The sequence below is a fragment of the Centruroides sculpturatus genome, unplaced genomic scaffold (genome assembly GCF_000671375.1).
Source record: "Centruroides sculpturatus isolate CEXI.00-Female unplaced genomic scaffold, Cexi_2.0 scaffold2034, whole genome shotgun sequence".
Taxonomy (NCBI): Eukaryota; Metazoa; Arthropoda; class Arachnida; order Scorpiones; family Buthidae; genus Centruroides; species Centruroides sculpturatus.
The window spans coordinates 29,917-53,658 of record NW_019386119.1 but is presented as its reverse complement, the minus strand read 5'-3'; the positions used below and the strand labels follow the sequence as shown (position 1 = coordinate 53,658).

At 31.5% G+C, this 23,742-nt stretch overlaps 2 protein-coding genes across 3 annotated transcripts in view; one reads left to right on the top strand and one right to left on the bottom strand.

Moving 5' to 3' along the window:
• The window catches only part of LOC111613697 (insulin-like peptide receptor), a 32,751-nt gene extending 24,537 nt beyond the window's left edge, over positions 1 to 8,214 (top strand). Inside the window, exons 4-24 of one of the 2 annotated variants that reach the window (XM_023355040.1) lie at positions 18 to 213; positions 296 to 394; positions 473 to 620; positions 740 to 957; positions 1,030 to 1,162; positions 1,685 to 1,738; positions 1,814 to 1,983; positions 2,059 to 2,229; positions 2,355 to 2,574; positions 2,654 to 2,897; positions 2,975 to 3,065; positions 3,132 to 3,283; positions 3,366 to 3,534; positions 3,608 to 3,701; positions 3,761 to 3,825; positions 3,901 to 4,043; positions 5,144 to 5,208; positions 5,317 to 5,449; positions 5,522 to 5,811; positions 5,891 to 6,025; positions 6,096 to 8,214. In XM_023355040.1, coding sequence (XP_023210808.1) covers positions 18 to 213; positions 296 to 394; positions 473 to 620; positions 740 to 957; positions 1,030 to 1,162; positions 1,685 to 1,738; positions 1,814 to 1,983; positions 2,059 to 2,229; positions 2,355 to 2,574; positions 2,654 to 2,897; positions 2,975 to 3,065; positions 3,132 to 3,283; positions 3,366 to 3,534; positions 3,608 to 3,701; positions 3,761 to 3,825; positions 3,901 to 4,043; positions 5,144 to 5,208; positions 5,317 to 5,449; positions 5,522 to 5,811; positions 5,891 to 6,025; positions 6,096 to 6,627 — 3,522 coding nt within the window. In that variant the 3' untranslated portion in view covers positions 6,628 to 8,214. Of the gene's footprint in view, positions 1 to 17; positions 214 to 295; positions 395 to 472; positions 621 to 739; positions 958 to 1,029; positions 1,163 to 1,684; positions 1,739 to 1,813; positions 1,984 to 2,058; positions 2,230 to 2,354; positions 2,575 to 2,653; positions 2,898 to 2,974; positions 3,066 to 3,131; positions 3,284 to 3,365; positions 3,535 to 3,607; positions 3,702 to 3,760; positions 3,826 to 3,900; positions 4,044 to 5,143; positions 5,209 to 5,316; positions 5,812 to 5,890; positions 6,026 to 6,095 lie in introns of both variants that reach the window. The other variant, XM_023355039.1, reaches the window with a different exon arrangement.
• A 2,427-nt stretch (positions 8,215 to 10,641) lies between these two features.
• Positions 10,642 to 23,742, bottom strand: part of LOC111613698 (MAU2 chromatid cohesion factor homolog) — a 34,091-nt gene continuing 20,990 nt past the window's right edge. The window contains exons 6-19 of the mRNA XM_023355041.1: positions 21,059 to 21,181; positions 20,808 to 20,963; positions 16,265 to 16,340; positions 13,402 to 13,475; positions 13,235 to 13,325; positions 12,138 to 12,241; positions 11,995 to 12,072; positions 11,857 to 11,922; positions 11,666 to 11,793; positions 11,523 to 11,600; positions 11,338 to 11,449; positions 11,180 to 11,270; positions 10,979 to 11,106; positions 10,642 to 10,910 (exon numbers count right to left, since the gene is read on the bottom strand). Of these exons, the coding sequence (XP_023210809.1) occupies positions 10,845 to 10,910; positions 10,979 to 11,106; positions 11,180 to 11,270; positions 11,338 to 11,449; positions 11,523 to 11,600; positions 11,666 to 11,793; positions 11,857 to 11,922; positions 11,995 to 12,072; positions 12,138 to 12,241; positions 13,235 to 13,325; positions 13,402 to 13,475; positions 16,265 to 16,340; positions 20,808 to 20,963; positions 21,059 to 21,181 (1,371 nt within the window). The 3' untranslated portion in view covers positions 10,642 to 10,844. The remainder of the gene's footprint in view (positions 10,911 to 10,978; positions 11,107 to 11,179; positions 11,271 to 11,337; positions 11,450 to 11,522; positions 11,601 to 11,665; positions 11,794 to 11,856; positions 11,923 to 11,994; positions 12,073 to 12,137; positions 12,242 to 13,234; positions 13,326 to 13,401; positions 13,476 to 16,264; positions 16,341 to 20,807; positions 20,964 to 21,058; positions 21,182 to 23,742) is intronic.

Genomic DNA, 23,742 nt, shown 5'->3' with positions numbered 1-23,742 from the left:
ATCAGTGCACTTTTCAGTATAAGAACAGAAGATGCGTGACCGAAAGCGAATGTAGGAAAATGCCCAAAGATAGCCTATATAATTCCAACGAAGATGAGCTTATATATTGGAAACCGCTGGACGGAGAGTGCAGACCAGACTGTCCCCAAGGATACAATGAGCACAAAACTAACAAGCACTATTGTGTAAAATGCAAAGGTCGTTGTCCAAAAGGTATACCCATTTATGATCCATTTCCGAATTGTGCACGATTACTTTGTAGTCTTATAAATTATATACATGTTTTGTAATTTAGTCTGTCCCGGAGGTATATTGACCAACGTTGCATCTGCTCAGAGGCTCCGAGGATGTACTCACATCAATGGATCTCTAGAAATTCAAATTCAAGGAGGATGTAATTGAAAACTTTTTAATTTTTAAAATACAAATTTTATTATGCATAAAATTTAATTGTGTAAAATTTAATCCGCAGCTAACATAACTGCAGAATTGGAAGAGAACTTGAGGGATGTTCAGGAGATCAGTGGTTTTTTGAAAATTGCTCGTTCTTTTCCTCTCGTATCCCTCAACTTTTTGAAGAATTTGGAAATGATACGAGGGGAGAACTTAGAAATTAAAGAGTAGGTTAATTTTTTATATTATTTTGTGGATGAAAACGGATATTTTAATTAAAAACAATGTGAAAAGCGTGCTGTAACTTCTACCCTGTGATGAGATATTCTAAATTTTATTTGGGCAGTTATTCGTTTCTTGTTCTGGAAAACGAAAATCTGAAAGAGCTTTGGGATTGGACAAACAAGCCGAAGACTTTAACGATTCTAAATGGGAAAATATTCTTCCACTTCAATTCCAAACTCTGTTTGAGTAAGATCAACGATCTAAAAAAATACGCAAACGTGACAATGGATTGGGATGATAGAGATGTGTCACCAAGTTCCAATGGAGATAGAGTGGCCTGTAAGTATGGTACTTAAATTTAGTTTTATTGTTTAAAATTGTTTTCATTTCAATTTCGCGACATTTTTCAAGGTGATCTGTCGGAAATGAACATAACGATCTTGGGAATGACAAGCACTAGTGCAGTATTCCAGTGGATGAATTTCAGACATTCGATGCTTGACCGTAGATCTCTCCTGGGTTATGTTATTTATTACCGAGAAGCGTAAGTTTGCCATTTGTTTTAACTCTAAGATGTTAAATGTAGCAATGTGTTGCGTAACTTTCCCGGCTTTTATGAGATTTTATTTTTAAAATAACATTTATATTATTAATCAAAATAAGTAACTAAAATTGTATGTGGTGCCATCTGTTATGAGATTTTGTTATAAAATAGCAAAAGGGTAGAGATGAGTTTTATAAAACACTATAAATGCTAACACGTAAAATGTTTGTTAAGTCTGACCCCTTGTGAGATATGATGGGTAACCACCCTCTATCTCTCTCCATTCCCTTGACCTTTTACAACCAACATTTAATAGCATCACTGTCCCTTATATACAAGCTATCATGCCAAATTTCGTACTGAGATATTAAGTAAAATAGACACCCCCACACACACCCCACTGAATTTCAGGAGTCGTCAAAATGTGATTTACAAAAGACTCGCAAGTATCAAATTTGACACGATTTCCTTGTTACGTATACATAACAGTCAGGAAAGTAAAATGAATACATTTCCTTTCAGACCGACAATGAATGTTTCCATGTACGATGGTCACGACGCTTGCGGTTCGAACATGTAAGTGTGTTCTGGTAACTCTCTGAAAGTGCACGCAGAATACGCAAAATATCTTGAAATATTTTCTATATTTAGATGGAAGACGGCAGATGTAGAAGCTCCACATAACAATAAGAGCATTGGTTATCTGCTTACCGGTCTCAAACCTTTCACACAATATGCTCTCTACCTAAGAACTTATACCACCACTTCTGGCCAGAAGGGGGCACATAGCAAGATTATATATTTTGTAACTGAACCCGACAGTAAGCTATTAGTTTTTTACTTTAGTATTGGCCAAGACACTCAAAGCAAAATAAACATTCAAAATCTCTTCTCAGCTCCCATGTTACCAGTTTCTCCGGAAGCACATTCTAATGGACACAATCAAATAATTATTAAATGGAAACCGCCCAAAAAGCCACATGGAAACGTCACACACTACATAGTGGAGGGAAACAGGGTGGCAGAATCCCAAATGTTTATCAATCAACGAGATTACTGTTTGGAACGTAAGTTCAGTGAATTTTTCTTAAGTTACCATTTTGGAATTCAGGTTAAATCTACTCTGTAAGAGTAATATTAAAATTACTGATAATTAAATGGAAATTTTAAAATATTTCTTTACTCCCATTAGCGATAACTTATTTAGATTTGAAGAAGTCACCATTCGATGATCTTGAAGATCGTGGCAAAGAACGTGCCGCGAACGACACGGACTACAGGCAGGAGGGCAAAGGTTCTGAGAAATGCTGCCCCTGCAGCAAGACTCGGTTGTCTTTGTCCGAAGAGCACGAGGATGTAGAGTTCCAAATCCATTTTGAAGATTTTCTTCAAAACACTTTATACAAAAAAAAGTAATTTTATTAATTACGGTTACCAATGCCCGTTTTCTTTATACGAAACAAGTACCAACTGACAACTTTATCCTTACAGTCCACAGTCTGTAATGAGAGAGAAATCTCGAAGTAGACGTTCGCTCCGTCCAAATAATGGCAAGCCGAATAAAAATCATTTACTTGCCACTCCTCCGGTGCCGGACGACGAGAGAAGAAATGGAAGCGTTGGCAACAACAGTTATCCCCCCAGCAACATCCCGGACAAATTTCGGAAAGTGGTTTATCACAATACTTACCTCATCGTCAACGGTTTGCATCATTTTACAGAATATACGATAGAGGTAATTATGAAAATTCTATAATTATGCAATGCAGTTCCCATGCTGTTCACATTTAAAATTTTTAAAAATTTGTTTAGATAATAGCTTGCCAAGAGGAGGGTAAGAAAGTACGCACGAGATCACTTTGCAGTTCCAAAGCCCTTACGACCGCAAGAACGCTCAAGTTAGGTTAGTAGAATCATTTCTAGAATTTCTTAATTTCTATGTAGATGTGTTCTCATAATCTTTGTTCAGGTGGAGCGGATGACATAGATGCCAATACAATTCGGGTGAAGACTGAAAATGCCACGTCTGGTAGCATATACATTAAATGGGAAGAGCCAAAAGATCCCAATGGGCTTATAGTCTCATATTCTATAGAATATAAGAGAATGAATGTAGAAAATGTAAGTTTCCTTTTGGCTTTCCTTCTATCGAGGAATTTAATTTTATTGAGTAACTTGTGCATATTAAAATCCTTAATTCCAGTATAAGCCTGAGGCGATTTGCATCACGCAGCTGCAGTATCGACAACTCAATGGATCAATTTTGAACGAACTTCATCCCGGAAACTACTCTCTCAGACTGCGTGCCACGTCTCTCGCCGATAACGGAAACTGGACTCTGCCCATCTATTTCCAAATACCGGAAACCAAAGGTACAAATGACACAATTATGACAAACTGGAAACGAGAACAATTTAAATAAATGACAATTGTTTTTACGCTTAGGAAACCCCACCATAATGGCCATATTGATAGCATTACCCATAATTTTGGGAGTTGTGCTTCTGTCTGCTGTCGTCATCGTGGTTTTCAAGAAAAGGTACGAGATACATTTTATTTATAGTTGCATTGTGGGATTACTCATTTTGTCTATTACAGAAACGAAGCTAATCTACTAAATGCCACTATTTATGCTTCGGTTAATCCGGAATATATGAGTGCAGGTAAGCGATAATTTGCATTTTCCCACGTAAAATGCATATCCCGTGCCTTACACATAGAAAACTAATTCCTTACAGTGTATGAACCGGATGAATGGGAAGTTCCAAGAGAGAAAATAGCTCTCCTTAAAGAATTAGGTCAAGGCTCATTTGGAATGGTCTACGAAGGAGAAGCAAGAGATCTAGAAGAAGGGAAGCCTGTTATTAAATGTGCAGTAAAGGTATATTTTAACAAATTATATATGCTTGAAGTAATTTCTCTTTTATGAATTTTTTAAATTCAAAGAATATTTTAGAAGTGTTACAGTCCTGGAAAAAAATTGAGACAACCCGAGTTTTCAAACTTTCCATTAAAATTAACTGATCTCCTGTAAATATTTTAATAGCTAAACAACAACATAAATTTTTACTTCATATTTGGTTTATGGCTATTTTCATGTTTAAGAAATTCAAATACAACAAATTATTGCTTGCAATTTGCCTGGAAAAAAGTTTGACACAAAGATCAAAAAACAACGATTAATACTTTGATTGTTTACCAGTAACCCAAATATCGACCAGTCATAGAGTTAGTGAGAACTGTTAGCCTTTCAGGACCAATTTTGCCCCAAGCTGTCACAACTGCTTTTTTAAGATTGGGAACATTATTAAATTGTTTTCCATTAGCATAAACCACTCTTACTAAATCACCCAAAGGTTTAAAATCCGGATTACACGGCAAAACATTGACACGGTTGTCTCACAATATCATTGTCGAGGCAGCATTATCCTGTTGGAAAATAAAATGTTTGTCCATTGTTTCATTTTTTAATGGTAGAAGATAATTTCCCAACATGTCTTGATAGTCGACTGCCTTCAAATAAGGTGAAATGAAAGAAATGGCTGATTTTAACTGACAAGTGAAAGCTGCCCGCGTCATCATGGATCCTCCACCTCATATGCAACATGTATTGTGCCAATAGTATTGCACGTCGTCAAGGCCATCTGAGTTAAATTTTTTCTTGTCACTAAAAGTTGCGAGATTCCATAAATCTGAATGGCCGACGTTGAAAATAAGCAACATGGACATATGCAAATTAGGTTACGATATCTATTGTATTTTAGAATGTTGTAAAATATAAATTTTTATTCTGGTCTCAAACTTTTTCCAGGAAAATTGCAAGTGATAATTTGTTGTATTTGAATTTCTTAAATATGAAAGTGATTTTTACTTCAAATTTGGTTTATGGTAATTTTAATAGGAAGTTTGAAAACCTGGATGGTCTCAAACTTTTTCCCGTGACTGTATATTTTTTACTAATTAATACACATTTACATGCAGACTGTTAACGAAAATGCAACGACTAGAGAAAGAATTGAATTCTTACAAGAAGCTTCGGTGATGAAGTATGTATTTATAATAATTGTATTAAGTAAATCATATACTAGAGTATGCAGATTTTATGTTAATAGCATTTTTATAAATAATTCTAATTGCACCCAACAAAATTTCAGAGCGTTCAACTGTCACCACGTCGTTAAGTTATTAGGAGTGGTTGCTAAGTGTCACCCGCCCCTCGTCGTCATGGAGCTGATGGCCAACGGTGATCTGAAGAGTTATCTACGGTCACACAGGCCCAATGTTGAGGTAAGCATTTTGTTACGAAATAAGAATGACTTACTGATTACTTATCTTTTACGAGCATTTTGTTTCGTTCAGGATAATAACGGTTTTCAGCCACCGACTCTAAAGCAAATTTTGCAAATGGCCATTGAAATTGGAGATGGAATGGCTTATTTGGCAGCGAAGAAGTTTGTCCATCGTGATCTGGCTGCCCGAAATTGTATGGTGGCAGAGGATCTTACTGTAAAAATTGGTGATTTTGGTATGACCAGAGATATATACGAGACGGATTACTATCGTAAAGGTGGAAAGGGATTATTGCCGGTGAGATGGATGGCTCCGGAGTCGTTAAAAGATGGTGTTTTTACGAGTCAGTCTGACGTCTGGTAAGTACAAAGCCAAAATTGACAAGTATTTGTGAAGATAAAATCTGAGAGATTTTTTTCTTGCATCAAATAACTATAGGTCATATGGTGTAGTATTGTGGGAGATGGCCACGTTGGCATCTCAACCCTATCAGGGTTTGTCCAATGAACAAGTTCTGAAATATGTTATCAATGATGGTATAATGGAAAAGCCCGAAAATTGTCCAGACAGACTGTAAGTGGTGGATTTTATTTATTATTAATATAGATAGAGAATTAAAAAAATCCGTATTGCCTTTTTTCAGATATGCACTCATGAAGCTTTGCTGGGCTAAAAATCCCAAAGCTCGTCCAACCTTCACCGAACTGATTGAAATTTTGCTTCCTGACGTTAACGAACGCTTCAAGAAAGTGTCATTCTACTTCACGCAGTATCAGCAGATGTGTCTACAAGAAACTGACGTGGATCAAGTAGACACCGCCACTCCCGCCACTCCCTTGAAGTCACAGGGAGCCTGGGACGAGTCGTCACTTGCAAGTCACGACAACTCAGACGAGGAAATGGACATCAGATATTTCCCCTCTGTCAAAATTGTCCAGGACAAAGAAAAAAAAACTCTACCGCTTGATACGTTGGACAAAGAAAGTGTCGAGGAATCTAATTGTAGAACAGATCAAAGCAGCGAAGATAATAGCAAAGGTTTGAGTATTCATTCCAATGAAGGTAGCAAAGGGATATCCGACGACAGCAAAAGTAGTAAAGTCAGCAATCTTTCCAACGGCAGCTTAGCCAACGGCAACATACCATATCCTGCAGGCAGGACGAGTGTATGCTGACGACAGACCTTATTCCGTCGAGCAAAGCCGAGCATCGCGGACACTTCTCTCGAAGCGCACCGTCCGAGTCCTCTGGAGAGATCTTCCGAAGACCCCGGCCGCTAGGGAGTTGCCTCAAAAAGCATTAACGAGCAAATAATGCAGTTTCCCATAACGGCCAAATGGGATTCCATATTGGAATGTACAGATACGATGTATACATTGCTGTATTATTTATAAACCCTCCCCACATTGTACAGAAACAAAGCATCTGCAGGCCATTTAGGAATTTATAGTAGATAATGTCCAAGACACAGCACTAAAAAGGGAGTACCCATAGATTCCAGAGCCTGTAAATAGTTATTTGTATTCATAATTCACTCAGAGCAGCATTTCTTAATAATTTATCACTCAGAGATTAGACCAAAATTACAAGTTGGGATATAAGCACTTGAGAGTTACATTCCCTGCACTTTATGGTAATTTATTGGATACTGTACCTTCGAAGAAAGTTAGCTTTTGATATTTTTTAAAACCTTAAACATTTTATTGTTGTTTTTTTAAACTTTTTTTTTTAAAATCAGATTGCTCCAACATAGCATAAGGACCAAAAAACAAAGTCAATATTTTAATTCCTTTTTTTCTCCCAATCGTTCTGCCGGTTTTAATTTTCTTCCTTAATAACGACAGCAGTTTTGCCGGTTTCTAGTCAACTGCAGTCATAACGTACACAGAGAGAGAAAAGGAAAATTAATTTTTTTAGTCAGATGCTGCTGATATGCGCTTCCAAGTTTTGTTTTGATATATATTCTGAAGGAGAAACAATCCACACACACACACACACAAACACACACTCACACTATTGGTAGTACTTAACCAGATGATTCTGGATTTTATATAGAAGATGCAACAAAGGGCTGTGATTGTAATATGTGATGTTCAGTTCGTTTTGATGTTGATGATGATATTTTGTGTATGAAGTGTTGTAAAAAGAGAATATCCCCCAACTAACAAATTCCAATGAACCAAAATGTTTTGAATTTTGTTTTCCCGAAAATAAAGAGCACGATCAAAAAGTAACCAAATAAATTTCGTGAAAACGAATGCTACAAAAAGAAAATCAAACGCTAATTCTTGCAATAATAAATGAATATTAAATAGTACAAGTTGAATCTTGGCCCCCTTTTTTAAATGGTTACTTTTTGATTGCCTTGTATTTTTTATGATGGAAATTTACGTTTTTTGATCTGGATATTGATTCTATTTTTTATCGTCAAACGTTTTGTAAATGGGTACTACAGTTCTGACAAAATACATAGCATAGAAAAAAAAAAGAGATACTCCATCTGACAATACTTTGCCTGTAGATGTAAATGTATAATTTAATATACCTTGTGTTCATTTGTACATATTTAATATTCTGTGTAGATATTTTGAGGAAATAATTATGTACACATAAAGTGCCAATACAAATATATACTTCACAGAATTCTTTTAACATTGTGAATTATTTTTTAAACTGTTCACATTTTGCCCTCTGTTTTTCCTGTACACTTTGTGTTTTCCCTAGAGATAATATACATGTCAAATAAATTATTAGTTTGGCAAGATTCATGTCATTAATAAGATACTTCAGCAACAATTTAGTATGTACTCTAGTAAGACAGGAGTATTCAATCGAAATCGGTCCCCTGCCAAAAAATCTTGGCAGACATAAGTTACTGACAAAAGATAATTAAAGTGTCAAATATACTAGTTTTGTACAATATTTTAAAATAATTATCCATACAAACAGAAAATGGAGAGAAAGAAAAATTAAAGCCAAAGACAATGGTTCAATTATCTCTCTCTTTTTTTTAATCCTACATCTCTAATGAATATAATGAAAAATTCAAGCAAACAAAAGTTGATGTTTGTCCTTGCAACACTGTAATCTCGCCACTTGCTTACATTGACCTATTCATAATCCATCATGTGGGCCGTATACGTACCGAATACTTCTTGCATGGAGGATAATTATCCATACTGATTGATGCCCGGTATTAATTACTACGTATGAATTATTCAGAATTAGATTTTCTTTATCAGTTTATTTCCATGTGAATATAAAATACAATAGAACCTTGATTACTTGATAATATAAATAATGCAATATTCAGCTTTAACTTAAAATTTTGCAAACAGACTATAAAACTGGACAAAAGAACTTCAGAATATACATTTTAGAGCTGTAAAATCAAGAAGAAAAATATATACACACAAAATTTATTTTAGAGTTTGTTTTTCCATTTAAGTTACAGGTAATAACATCCAATTTTTATAAAAGCTATATTAGAATAACACACATTTCATTGATGTGATCTTGGTGGAAAACAGACCAAATATTCTAAATAACTCTACCAAGAGAATGACTCTTGTATTTTTGTTTACTGATCAAAATTTGAATAAAGCAAAGAACTTTTAAGCAGCAAAAAACACGTAGAAGAAACTAAAATGCCTTCATTTTTCATCATGTCCAATCACCAAGAAAGAGTCTTCTGTGGAGATGACCTTTTACTAGAGATTACGCCTCTGCAAAAATACACAAAACTGTTTAAAAAGTTTGCTGACAATATTTACACGGTAAAATATACATAGAAGAAACTAAAATAACAAAACTTTAAAAAAGTGTTTTGCATATTTTGCAGAGGTCTAATAAAAGCCATCTCTGCAATGGAAGACTGCTGTTCCTGTGATTGGACATGATGAAAAATAAAAAACTATAATGTCTTTACACATAAATATCATCAGCCAATTTTTAATATCAAATAAAAACCTATCAATTTGCTGTTTTGTAAGAAATTGCCCATATCTCATTGACAAGATATATATATAATGGTGGATTAATAAATAACCAGCAAAAGCAGCAGCAAAGAATATAAACTATTTGAATGACCAGGGAAATTACTATTAAGACACATCTCCCACTGTGACACAAGCCTACTTAAACCTCGTTTAAAGAATGTAGTGGGATACTGACGGAGCCAATTGCATACTGCAACTTGCAATTTAGCATCCAAGGAAACTGCCTGCAGTTAAGTGCTTTTTTTTGTTTTTGGTTCTCCAATAACATGAAAAGTCTGAGGGTGATGCTCAAATATCTCTCACCCAAACTGCTGTAATAGGTTTGTTGTCCTGGCTCTGCAAAGGTGCACTTTGTCACGAAGCAAGTGATCTCATTCAGAAGTTTTCCAGGATGCCTGCAATGAATTTCATTTTTAATGCATAAACTTAATGAGAAGCCAAGCTAGTTGAAAAAAAGAGGGCAAATATGATGTTTGTTGCAGTTACTTCTTGTCGGTCCTGCCCAAAATGTTTTCTGCCTGCACCTTAACCTGGGCAAAGACTTGAGATGACCATACACCTGTTGTATTTGCCAAATAATTGCAGTGGCTAACCTTTGGTGACTAGGAACCCAATTATGCAATGCAGACGTTTCCATTTTCACCACAATCGAGTGAGGCTATAAATATGCACCTTATATAGGGATGTATATCCCCACTAATTGAAAAAAAGAGGGCAAGTATGATGTATGGATGTATCTTTCATGCATTGCAAATTTGTATGCAAATTTTCTGCTTTGTATGATGCTTATTGGCCCACTTTTATTGATGGTATCTATACATTTTACATGGAACTAATTACAAAATTTCAACTGTTAACCTTTGGTTTATTTATACCCTTTATGAAATAATATAAATTAGTTGACAAAATGTATTATAACAAATTAGAAACTTCTAACTCTCTCTCATAATTATTAAAATTATCATAAATTTAGCAACAAAACATAGCACAATAAAGAAATAAAACCTGGCTGTGAACAAGCAAAAATTGTTTGTTTGCAATAAAGAATTAAATACTCTGTAAAATCAAGGTTCTATTGCATTAACCAAATGACAAATAAAAACTAGTACTCAAAATATTTAAATATCACAAACAAATATTGCTTACAACAGATTCTCCTCTTCCTCAAGTACAATAAATACAATACTTTCCTTCAGTAGTACACATACGTGCTGATCTCTATTTATTTAAAAAAATTATAAAATCTTCTTATAACATTAAACAGTGATTATCCTATATACAAATATTTACAAGTCTGTTTTTCTTTTCATAAATTTGCAATTTAAAATATTGTGTATACAATACTTAATCTGCCGATGTCGATAGAGATGATAGGTATTGAGACGGCTTCTTAATCACAATAATGTAGGTGCAGGCGGTGGTGGATGGCTGGGAAGTAATGGAGGATCTCCTTCTATCCACTGTTTAGTTACATTTTTGTCATTTATGGAATTTTGACTTACTATTAAAATAAAAATTTGCATCCTACCTGAATTAGACAGTGTTCTGGAAGTTGAGATGCTTGAAAATGATCTTTAAGTAGTAACTGAGAAAACGAAGTGTGTGTCTGAATGGCTTCTTGTTCTCGTAATGGGTCGGCACAAATTCTGTACAAGTCTAAATATATTGAAAAGCATTAAATTATAGTGTTTAGATCTCTTTGGTAATTATACAAATCATACGTCCTGACCTTTTAACAGTGCAGAGGCCCATAACTGAACGTGAACGTCGGGAATTTTACTTGCAAGTTGCATAGCTGGGGTCACCATATTCATACTTTCCTAAAATGCATTTCTTTTAATGAAAAAGTACTTATTTATATCAAAAAATTAGCAAAAATGAACTCACTCTGCTATTTCCTAAAGAGAAGAATATATGACCTAAGAGGACAAGAGAGCACGAAGTTAAGCGATTCAGATCTTCCGCATTGGCCATCTTTAAAGTCTCTCGTAAGTAACGCCTTTAAAAGTTAAACTCATAAATATTGAATGCTATGGGTAAATAAAAATTAAAACCCAAAAGATTTAACATACTTTGCATCATTGTAACGAGCTTGGAAAAATGCGTTTAAACCATGAACATAATAGGCTGCTGCCCGTAAACTGTGTGAACTAAAATACAAATTATTTCAAAAATTATATTTTGGTCTCTCTAATATCATTATAAACACACTTACACTATAGGCAAGGTTTCCGGATTGAGTCGAGTCAATAATTCTAATAATTCTTTGTCTCGTTTGCTTCTCAAATACACAATGGCCAAATTTAAGTTAGCTAATATTTGAAGTTCTATAGAGCCATTGCACTATTAGAGAAAAGTTTTATATGAAAATGATACTGCCGTTAACTTTTATTTAAGACAACTTACCCGAACCACTGTGCTAAACTGTGCTTCCGCCGCTTCCATACAATTCATTGACATGGCGTATAAACCCTTTCAAGGAAACTAATATTAATAATGAAATAGGATAATATCAATATATTAAAAACTGTAATTATAATTTACCAATAAAGCATGAACTTGTGGTTTGTGACGCAAAAACAGACGTGGTTCTTGCCTACAAATTTGGAGAGCTTGAGATGCCTACAAAATATCTGAATCTTTAACAACTACAAATTCAAAATATAAAATAAATAAAAATATCCTACTTCTTGTATGGCCAGCGTTTTGTTTCCCATTACTAATCTGCACATTGCAATATGTTCAAGTAAGAGTAATTGAAAAGAATGTAATATTGGATGGCTGTCGACCACTGAAATATAAGGTAAGCATTACTGTCTTAAAAATGTTATCCAAAATTATTTTGGAATTATATTAAAAATTTATTATCTACTTTACTTTCTCATTTGCAAAATGAATCAAAGTTATACAATTATATAAATAATTTTTTAAAAATAGATACTGCTCAAAAACTTTTCGTAAACCAGAAGATAATACTATATGGCAAGAAGACAACCATAATAAACTTGAGATGACTGTTTAATGAAACTGACAAATATTTTCGGCCTCATTAATAGGCCACCTTTAGATCAAATATCATAAACTTATATATATTTGGATGTCAAATTCTATGTTTATTTAGGATGATAGGACATTCAAATGTCAAATTTGATATGGCTGAAGACATTCATATATTTCATTAAACATTTCTGCTAGAGTTTATTATGGTTGTCCATCATTTAAAGACAAGAAGACAAGTTATTAAAATATTTTAAATAAACTGATTATCACAATAATATATTTAGGTACTTAAAATATTATACAAAACAAATATTTTTCAAGATTTTTATATTTAGAATGAGAAATTACATAACTTTTTCAAACTTTAAATAATCTTGAAATTTTAATTAATTTCCAAGTAAAGTAAATTTAAACATAATGAATCTTTACCAACAGGTAAAAAATATGAAGTGTTCTCCTGTAAAAATTAACTTAAATTAGACATTTTTAAGACTTAAAAACTCATCTAAGTTAAAAAAATCTTGTAGCATATCTTTGAAAGATATTCTGCTTTTTGTTGTGTACTTAGTATCAGTTATAACAGCAATAGTAATTATAAATACATTTATAGAAGCAGATAAACAGTAATAAATTATAATTGTTTATTTTTTGATGATGTCATAAATTACGCTGCTGTCATTGATATTGTAATTTGGCAAGTGATTTACGATCCTAGAATGCTTGTCGAATATGAAATATTTTATACACATGCAGAGCGAGTATAAAATTAAACTGACACACTTACTTTTTAATTTTTCAATCTGCATCAGAGCTTTATCAGTGTATTTCTGAGCTTTATCCATATAACCAGCTTGCATTGAATGAAGAACTGTTACCTAAATAGTCATTCCTAATTTATTAATATTAATATGCAAGATGTATGAGTCATTACTGTGACCATATTTTACTTACCAGGTACACAAGAACGCACATATGTTCTTTCGGCATCCACTGAAACATATCACCGTGACTAGCAGGAATCACTTCTAAGGAAAACAATTAATTCTACCGAATTAAGGGAAAATTATTTACGAAATTTAAATACTATATTTACTTAGATTAATTAACCAAATAGTATGCATTTAACAAAAGTCTTTCCAATAAGATTTAATCTAATTAAATTAAAATAAAATTACAAACACAAGTTTATACCAAATATAATTTTATAGTTTTTTCATTATGTATGGCATACACCAGTCATAACAAGATAATTAAAATTATTATCCAAATAAACTTGATTAGTAAGCATCTCCTATGTGCAAACAAACTGCTCAAGGCCATGCCCAATAAAAACTGCATTACAGACATTCCTGTACTATCAGATTGTTTATTTTATTATTATTATTATCTTTTATATAAATTTTAAATAAAAAATAATAACTATTTTGATTATTAAGATTGGTAATTTTAATTTTAACAGTAATAGTTTTGAAATTGTCCTTGTTTTAAATTTTAAAATCTGATATCCTTGTTTGTCTTCAATTAGTCAAACTTAATTAAATAGTAATGATAGAGATTTTAAAGTGGCACTGTTTTGAAGAAGTTGAATATAACTATTTTACACATTTAGACACACAGTAAGTATATAAAGCAAATACACAATGATTTAATTATATCAATAATGTGTATTGATATAAGTAACAAATATTCAATATGTTATATATGGTTTCAAATCTTTAATATTAAACATAACAAAAGTCAATACTATTGTATAAATCAGGGGTCCAAAACTTTTTGACTGTCGACCCCTTTAAGAATTCTTTGACCTTTCATTGACATTCCTCTTCTTTTTTTTGCTAATATAATTAATAATAATGATTATAAATAGATAAATAAATCTGCTGAACTTATATCAATCTACATATCGTTTCCATATAAAAGATCTACATAGCTTGCAAATTTACAACATCCTGAACTGTCGTGTACATAACCAACCCATTGGACTAATAATTTTCAATCAACTAGCTTCATTTAAAGTATATCAAAGATCTTCAAAACAGTTGATATTGTCCTCTGGGGTCAATAAGGCATTTTCTGAGGTTGGTTGAAAATTATTAGTCCAATAGGTTGGTTATGTACATGACATTTCAGGATGTTGTAAATTTGCACACTGTAAATCTTTTCTATGTAAACAATATGTGGATTATTATAGGTTCAGCAAATTTAATCATCTATTTATAATAATTATTATTATAATATATGTTAGCAATAAAAAAGAGGGAGGTCAATAAAAGGTTGACAGTAAAAAATGTTTCAAACTCCAATTCATACAAATACTATTTGCTTTTGTTACGTTATATATGGTTTCAAATGTTTAATATTAAGCATATTCAATATTTTGATAAATTTTTGATACAGTGGTACTGCATACTTCAAATGACTAACTCTGAGTGCTAAATTTGACAAAAATTTGCCTTGAAATTCAAATAATACTTCAAAGTTCAAACTGTGCACACACAAAAAAAAAAACTGCTCAAAGCATAATGCCATCTGTTGTGCACCCAAGTTGTCTCTCGCTCTCTTATGTTTTCAGTGCTTTTTCACTTAATATGTGTAACCAAACACACCAAAAATAATGTTATTTGCCAATTTTTAACAATTTTTCTTTGTTGACAGCTGTTGGGCACCCCATACATTTTGAATTCTTTAATTCAAAATTTCCTGAATGGACCTTTTAAAACCACATTTGACATGTTTAAAGTTTAGGAACATCTTCCTCATACACATTACAAATTTTTTTAAACTGTGTTCAATATTATATCTTTTTTTATCTGAAGACATTTAAACTTGATTTTATTCAAACAAAATATGAAGTAAAAGTTTCAAATCAGTTTCTAAACAAAGAATACAATCTCACAACTGTTACAATTAAATCGCATCTGTGTTAAGTAAGGACAGCTGTTAAAGATATGCCAAAAACTTTCTGTTAAACCCAATATAATCTTTACTTATTAACCATGACATTAGAAAAGTGTGTGGAAGCAACAAGGCTTAAGAAGAAAATTGTAGTATTGACGATTGAGATGAAAAAGGAACTTATTGTGTAGCAGGAAAGCAGTATCTGGTGCTCTGCTTAATATGCCTAAGTCGACTGTGTGATCAATAAACACAATTTTCATTTCATTATACAGTATTTAGGCATTTTATTTATTGTTTCTGTGTTTTAATTTATTAATAGGGCATTTAATTGTCTTACTTTTACCTTAAATCATGTATTTGCCATTTTAAGTTTATTGAAATGAGTATTGTTTAGAGTCTGGAAATGGATTAATTTGCTTTTCATTATTTCTAATGGAAAAATTTATTTGGACTTCAAAAGGCCTCCTGGAACGAGTTAAATTCAAAGTACAAGGCACCACTGTATATTTGACATCACAACAGATACATAATATATGTATATGAAATAAAAATAATCTGTTGGAAGATATTCATACTGCATGTGTGCTAGTTATACAAGGTATAACTATCACACATACACACACATTTAATTATATCAAAATTATGTTAAATTTTTATGTACATTTAAGTGTTAACTCAAAAACATGTTTCATAGGTGGAATATTATTTAAATAAGATTTTGACTTGCAGTCTATTGTTATCACAAAAAAAAAAATAAAATAAAATAAATAATACACTTAAAATATGAATGCTTTTTCCATTTAATTAAATATAATTTTGACATAACATGTAAATTATGCATTTTAGTAGAATGCGAGAATTAAATATTAGAAGAACATAAAATGATAACATAAATGATTTTATTTACTTTGCCTACCTTCATCAGCATGCAGCGATGTAATTGTTTGTATTCCTTGCTGTAATTGCTTGAGACACGGTTTTACACTCTTTACCTAGTAAAACATAGATAAAAAATTTTTAAATTCTTCCTGTAAGTGGTTTATCTCCTACTTTTTATTTGTATATGTTTTCAATAACAAGGGTGAACAATGTCTTATTCATAAATAACATCAACTCACAGCCCGAGTAATATATAATCAATTGCCAAATCATTTAATTAGCCGTGTTATAGACCGATATTTAGGCGATCGTTTGGCAATTGATTAATGTCTTATTCATTTATCAAGATCTTTCTATCCATGAACTGAATGAATATGGGCTGTGTAAATCCAAATAAATCAATGTCTGATATACTTTTGATTAAATTAAATATGCTAATTATTTATCAAAATATTTTTAATCTTCCAGAACAAAAAAAACTCTGAGATTTTATTGACTCAGAAATATTTCTCTAAACAATTTCATGAAATCAGATGTAAAAATGTTCATGTCCAATTATATTAATCTCAATGAAAGAGTAAATTAAACTAGACAACAGCAAAATATAATGTAATCAATAATTTTAACTATATATTCAAATATATATTCGTGTATTTTCCTACCTAATTTTTCTGAGCTATTTTGCATTTGTTATTACTTTTATACATTAATACTCTATCCAATGAAAGGTGAAGTTTTCAAAATCATTTATGATGAGTGTTTAGGTCAGTTTCATAGATAATAAGGAAACTAACTTGTAATTTTAATGTAAGTAGGATTAAACGCTTGCTCTTTTTTACTGTTATAAAGTGAATTTTGATGGATAAAATAATTATATACAAAAACTGGATGTAATTACTAAAATTAATTTGAAAAAAACCTTAAATCCAGTAAAAAATGGAATGTTTATTAAAGGAACGAATGTTTTCAACCATGTATAATGGCCATCTTTGGGTTCTAGAACAGAACTTAATAAATGGAATAGAAAGCGAATTCGAAATTATAAGTGTTCGAAAAATACAAATTTACGTATCAAGTCACATGCGCAGGAGCATAAACATATTAAATGAAATATAGAAAATATTATTAAAAATCAATGATATCAAATACAAAATAAAATAAATAATACAGTGAAGTGTTCCATTTTGTATTGGATTTAAGGAATTTCTGGAATTAATTATATACATTTACATAAAATGATATCTCTAGCAAGACTGTGTAACATTTTGTTTTGTTTACACACAATGGCATTACTTTCTGATATTTTGCTAATGAAATTGAAACTAAAGACGATGTCATTAAACGGCAAAGCAAATACATCAAAATGGCAAATTGCAAAATGTAAAAAGTGCTTTTTACTTTAATTAAAGTAATACTTGTACGTAATTTAAATTATTATTAAATAACTTTCAAAGTAGAAGACAGTAGTAAAATAAATTTTTGAGTAAACAACAATTAGATAACAATCCTAAATTAACTGTGGGTCAAGTGACGTGTTTTTGATGACAGCAGCTTGGGAGGTTTGAATTCTGTGACATTTTATTTTCATTTTAGTAATTTTCTGCAGGTTATATGAAGAAATTACATTTATTTTAATTCAAATCTCTATTTGAATTTTAGCATCAAAATCAAATTCTGTGGCAGATCACTCCTTTTGGAACATACTATCAAAAGCCAAACGATGGCCAGATTATATCAGGCTATATTACTACTACTATTATTAATTAAATGCTAAGTAATTTGGCACTAGAGGCAAGTGTTAGGTGCCATCTCTTGCTAAATTTAAGAAAAATCTTAAGAAAAGAATCGGCCCAAAGGAGGACTCGAACCTGTCAAAACTGCAACTCCTGTTTACCACACAGTTGCATTGCCAGTTACACTATCCGGACCTTCATCCGATCCTCGCTTCTACAACTTATTAATTTGGATACAAGCATACTTGGTTACCCAAGGTCCAGGTAGCATGACTGGCATAACGACTGCATGGTAAGGCCAATTCTTTTCTTCCAGAAGCTTCTGAATTAATCATTAAAATATTAATTTAATTACAATTATTAAATTTCACAAGAGATGGCACCTAACACTTGCCTCTTGTGCCAAATTACTTAGCATTTAATTAATAATAATAGTAGTAATATAGCCCAATATAATCCGCCAATCGTTTGGCTTTAATATATAACTATCGGGTTTAGTATTTTTATGTTTGTACATACAGTAGAGCGACGTTTATCCGAATCAATTGGGGACTGGGATTGTTGGATAACTTATTTTTCGGATAACCAATTATGTACGAAAAAATATATTAATTTATCCTGTGTTGAAATTTTTCTCCGTTGCATGTCGCTTCGCGTTGAATTTTCGTCGATGTTAAGCCTAACGAAGACTATTGTATCGTTAAAAATTATTTTTTTTATTTTGTACAAACAAAATAAATATATTGAAAAATATAAAAATAATAAAAAATTATACTTCAGAAGTTAATTTAGTATCAAAAACGTGTAAAATATTTGAGTAGCCGAAGACATAGCCAAAGATTACAGTGCCATAGCACTGGCGAAAATTTAAATTTGTTGACTGAAATTCCTTCGGATAAACGACGCTCTACTGTAATCTCAAAAACTGGAATCTGGGATTGTTTGTGCAATCTCATTGGAGTCAGATTTATCATCAATCAAATTTGGTTTTAAGCTAAATGCAATGAAATTATCATCATCATTATCAAAATTATAGTCAACTTTTCATTTTGAATAATGTTGTCTTTCTCTAATAAATTTTTCTGCTTCAAATCTATCTTCATTTTAGTTATTATAAGGTAGAAACAACAAATTACAATTAAACTAAAATATTAAATAAAATGAAGCTACATAATATAAAAATTATGTAATGCATTAAACTGACTCATGGATGTGTGACCTATTTCTTTTTGCAAGAGTCAAATTTTCAAAATTTGAATAGAAACCAAAGAACCAAGAACTTTAGGACATGTAAACAAAAAAATATCTATTTTTTGTATATTTAAAATATAACAGAAACAATTTTAACAATGATGACTATAGTTGTTATGATGTGAATGTAATATATATACTGTGACAATCATTTTTATGGAAATGATTTTGAGAAAGAAAATAATCCAGCAGTGAGTTGCATAACTTTCACGGCAAAAAAGTTAAAATTTTGTTTGGCAGCATCTGTTACAAGAGTTTATTTAAAAAACTTTTTATATTGTATTACAAAATGGCAAAAAGCTTAATTTCGAGGGCAGAGATGAATTTCATAAAAAATTGTAGACGCTAATAACAAGTATAATCTTCCTTATGTCCAACCCCACTCGAGATGCGACATGTAATCCCTCTCTATCTCTAGCTCTTCAATCTTTAAACACCAAACTTTAACAGCATTGGTGCCCTAATACACAAACTCCCTGAAAAATTTTGGAAATTTTTGACAAAAGGCACAGGTGTTATTAAGCTTCAAAATGGATGAACAAAATTGTGCCTCTGCCCACCACACAAACATTAACATCCATATACAGAAAAAACCTCCAAATTTTTTGCATTTCTCAATGTTTCAAGGCTCTTTGAATCCAAAAATATAAAAATCTTGGAGGTTACTTTTTGCCAGTCACTATTCTTCCCCTCTGTTATACATAACAGCCAGGAAAGTAAAATACTTAGAATAAGAATGCATTCAATGAAAATATAATATATAAAACTTTTTGAATAATCCTTCCTAAGATTATAATATAGCAGCTCACTTGGCAAAGAGCTTTTGCTATCTTTTGTGTTTGTGTTGTAATTTTTTTTATCATCATCTTTTTGTTACCACTGCCTTTTTTATTTGGCATTACTTTTTCAATTTATTCTTGTCATCGTTCTAGTTCAGGGATGGCAAACCTTTTTAAATCTGCATGCCAAAATAAACATATGAAGCTTATAAGAACATTTTTACATGCAAGAGCTTTAGTATCTATGAAAATACATAGTAAAAAATAAACAAAATTGTATGATCTGTCAAGTCCCAAATTCTTCTAGCATGCCACTTTGGGCATGTGTCATAGGTTTGTCATTCCTGCTTGAGTTACTTCTTCCATTATTTTTTACTAATCTATTTTACGTATTATAGACTTCTCTTATTACAACACCATTTAAAATTAATTAAGATTGGTGATTCTTCCGTATTCACTTCATTCTTTCCTATTCACAACTACATATCATTTCATTAAGACATAACCACACGTCTACTAACCATAAACTTTCAAAACAGCTATAAAACTTTCACACTCATAACAATTGTGTACAATGAAAATGAGTTTTCCCCATCGAAATCATTTCTGAAACTAATCCACCATGACAAACAACATTGTATATAAATTTTTAGCTATGTCATCTAGGCACTAAAAATTCTAAACTTTATAACTATGTGATTTTTAGCGCTTAGATGTCCTATCTCTATACATAATATAACTATTACAACTTATAATTCATTTAATATAATATAATAAATAACAGGAATATAATTATAGTGATAAATGCAATATATACCTGTCCAGCAGTAAGATAATGACAAACTTGTAATACAAGAAAAAAGACTTTTAATGCTTCTTTTTGATGGCTACTGCCTTGCCATTGTTCAACTAATTGGCCTGCTAATGTCAATACTTGATGAACTTCTTGAAATTTCCTGTCGATCATCAGCAACTACGTAAATAAAAATTTTCTTTAGTTTAGAAATTTTTGGATTTAAATTACTTAGTACCATATAATAACGATTTGTAGTTAGAAAAATAACTCACCATTCCTTTACTCAACAGAAACAAAATACGAGTATATTGTGCACCCGATAACTGGGCATATTCTGCACCCACGCCAAGCACGTTACAAGCTTGAACGTAATCCTTTTCTCCTGCATGAATGTGCTGTTAAGAAATATTTCAAACTGTAATATAATCAATTCTATTATTATAACTAGTTCCAGACAATCATACATTACACTCAAGATAATAAAATAAAAAACTTTATTGTATATTAGTATCTATAATTATAATAACTGGTGTCTCATATAGCTTTCTTTGGATTATCAAATTGGCTGTCTCAAATTAAAAATTCTTGCTCAGTTTTCACAAGTTACTCTGAACTGATTAATTAATTATAATTATTAAAATTATGAGATAGCAAGTTTATCAGTCTATAATAAATTTTTAAATTAATTTAATAACTTATTATTATTCAGAAATATTCAGTATTTTTATTATAATAATGAAACTGCTTTTGATAGCATTTACATAAGACCCGTCATGAATCCGCAATTTTATTTCTATATTTCATGAATATTCACGACGGATGGTTTGTAGCATTTACAAGTCCGTATAAAGTCAGAGAAAGCTGTCCAAAGCATTGCATTACTCTTGTCAGAAACACTCATTTGGATAACATTTGCAAAGTAGAATGTATCTGATTCTAAGTTTTCTCTTTAAATCTTTAAAATAAATTATGAGACATGTCACGATTAATTTATAGGAAGTATAGAGCCTCGTTGCACTAGAGCAGTGTTTCTCAAACTTTTTGGTCCGTGACCCCCTTTTGCACTTAAAAATTTCAAAGGACCCCCCCAAAGAATGGATATGTGTAGAAAAACATCCCAGAGGGGGGTTAATTTAAATTCAGGAGTTAATTTCTTTTGTTTAATTGCATTGAAACACTCATAATTTTAATAGCAGATTTATTTTTAATATCAGTAAAAATTAATAACTTATCTTTGGTACATCTTTGAACAAAATGTTCTATGTATATGTTTTGACATTAACTTAACTAACTAATTGAGTTTACTAAACATATTTTAAATTAAATTTAATGTGATGGATGAGCCTGCTTATTTTGGCGCAATAAATTAAATCTGGGTTTAGTATCGGTCAGTGCAGGTCTCATAGCATTTTCTATGTTGCTAAGACGAGAGCGCTGCTTTGTTTTGATGTTGGTCATTACTGAAAATGCCTTTTTGCATAAATAAGTGGTTACAAATGGTAAGAGAACTACCTATGCTAATTCAGCGCATAGTGGATACTCTGTTTTCACACTAAGCCAAAAAGAATTCAATGTTTGCTTACTAAACTTGGTTTTAAGTTTTGTATTACAACTAAATTCGGCAAATTCTTCTTGGTCACTTAATGGGAGATGTTTCACTTGTTCCATTTCTACAAGGAATGGTTTTTGCACCTGGATAAACTGTTCAGTATTGAAATCTGATAAAAAATATTTTAAAATTGCTCTTCCATATATGACAAATGATCAATTATGATTTTCTTAATTAAAATATTGTCCAAATTATTTTATGTGATATAATCATATGTACTTGAAAACATTGTGAACATGCCACTTTCCACACTTGATTTCCATAAGTTTATCTTCTTCATAAACACATAAATTTTATCATACAAAATTAATATGTTCGTGTTCTCACCTTGCAGGGACATATTCAGTTCATTTAGTTTCTTGAATATGTCTGACAAAACACAATTTGCAAACCCAATTCATCTGCATACTTTTTTCCATGAATGGTTTCTGTAATTTGTACTGCAGTAGGTAAAACAAGTTCTTCTCCAATTGTATATGGTTTTTTAGCTTTTGCTATTAGATATGATGCTTGGTAAGATGCTAAAAGATATTCTTCCTGAGTAAAGTCATACTTTTCTAACAAACATTTGCTTTGATTTGATGACTTTAATAAACTTTGAAAATATTCTATAGGTTTTTTTTTGGAATAAGCAGCATGTTTCATGTTGAAATGCCTCAGTAATTTAGAAGGCTTCATGCTTTCAGCCGCCAAAATACCATTACATAATAAGCATAAAGGTAGTTGTTCGTCATGTGTACTGGCAGAAAATGTAAATCCATATTGTAAATACGATTCATTAAACGTTCTCTTTTTTTTTCATGAGCTGGTCCCAATGCTGATTCCATTTCTGTTTATTTTACTGCTTTCCGCCTCTGCAAGATCTTTTGCATCTACACTCATAACTTTCCTTTTCAACCATTTATCCATATTTCAGCAATAATTTCTAAAATAAATTTAAATGTTTTAAAAATCAATTTAAATTATTATTAAACAAAGTTCTTTTTTTGTGTGGAGCTATATTAATTTTATTTAAGATGTTATTACAGGTATTTTAGCATAGGTTGTTCATTATTAACTCTTTCAAGGATGGTGGTCTAAAATTTAGACCACATATGTTTTATTGTGTAATTTTATTTTAAGCGGTAAAATCATGGAATCATACTAGCAATGCCATCTAATAGATAGTAGTGGATGTTTCGAAATGTATTTGAGCTCACAGATTCAATTTTGAACTTAACCAAGAAATGTTAATGGTGTTTGTACATTGTGATTTTGTTTTCGTTACTGCCCCTGTAAGCTTTTTTCCTCTTGCAAACCTTGTCCCTGAAAGAGTTAACACTTGCATTACCAAGCTATCCACTGCAT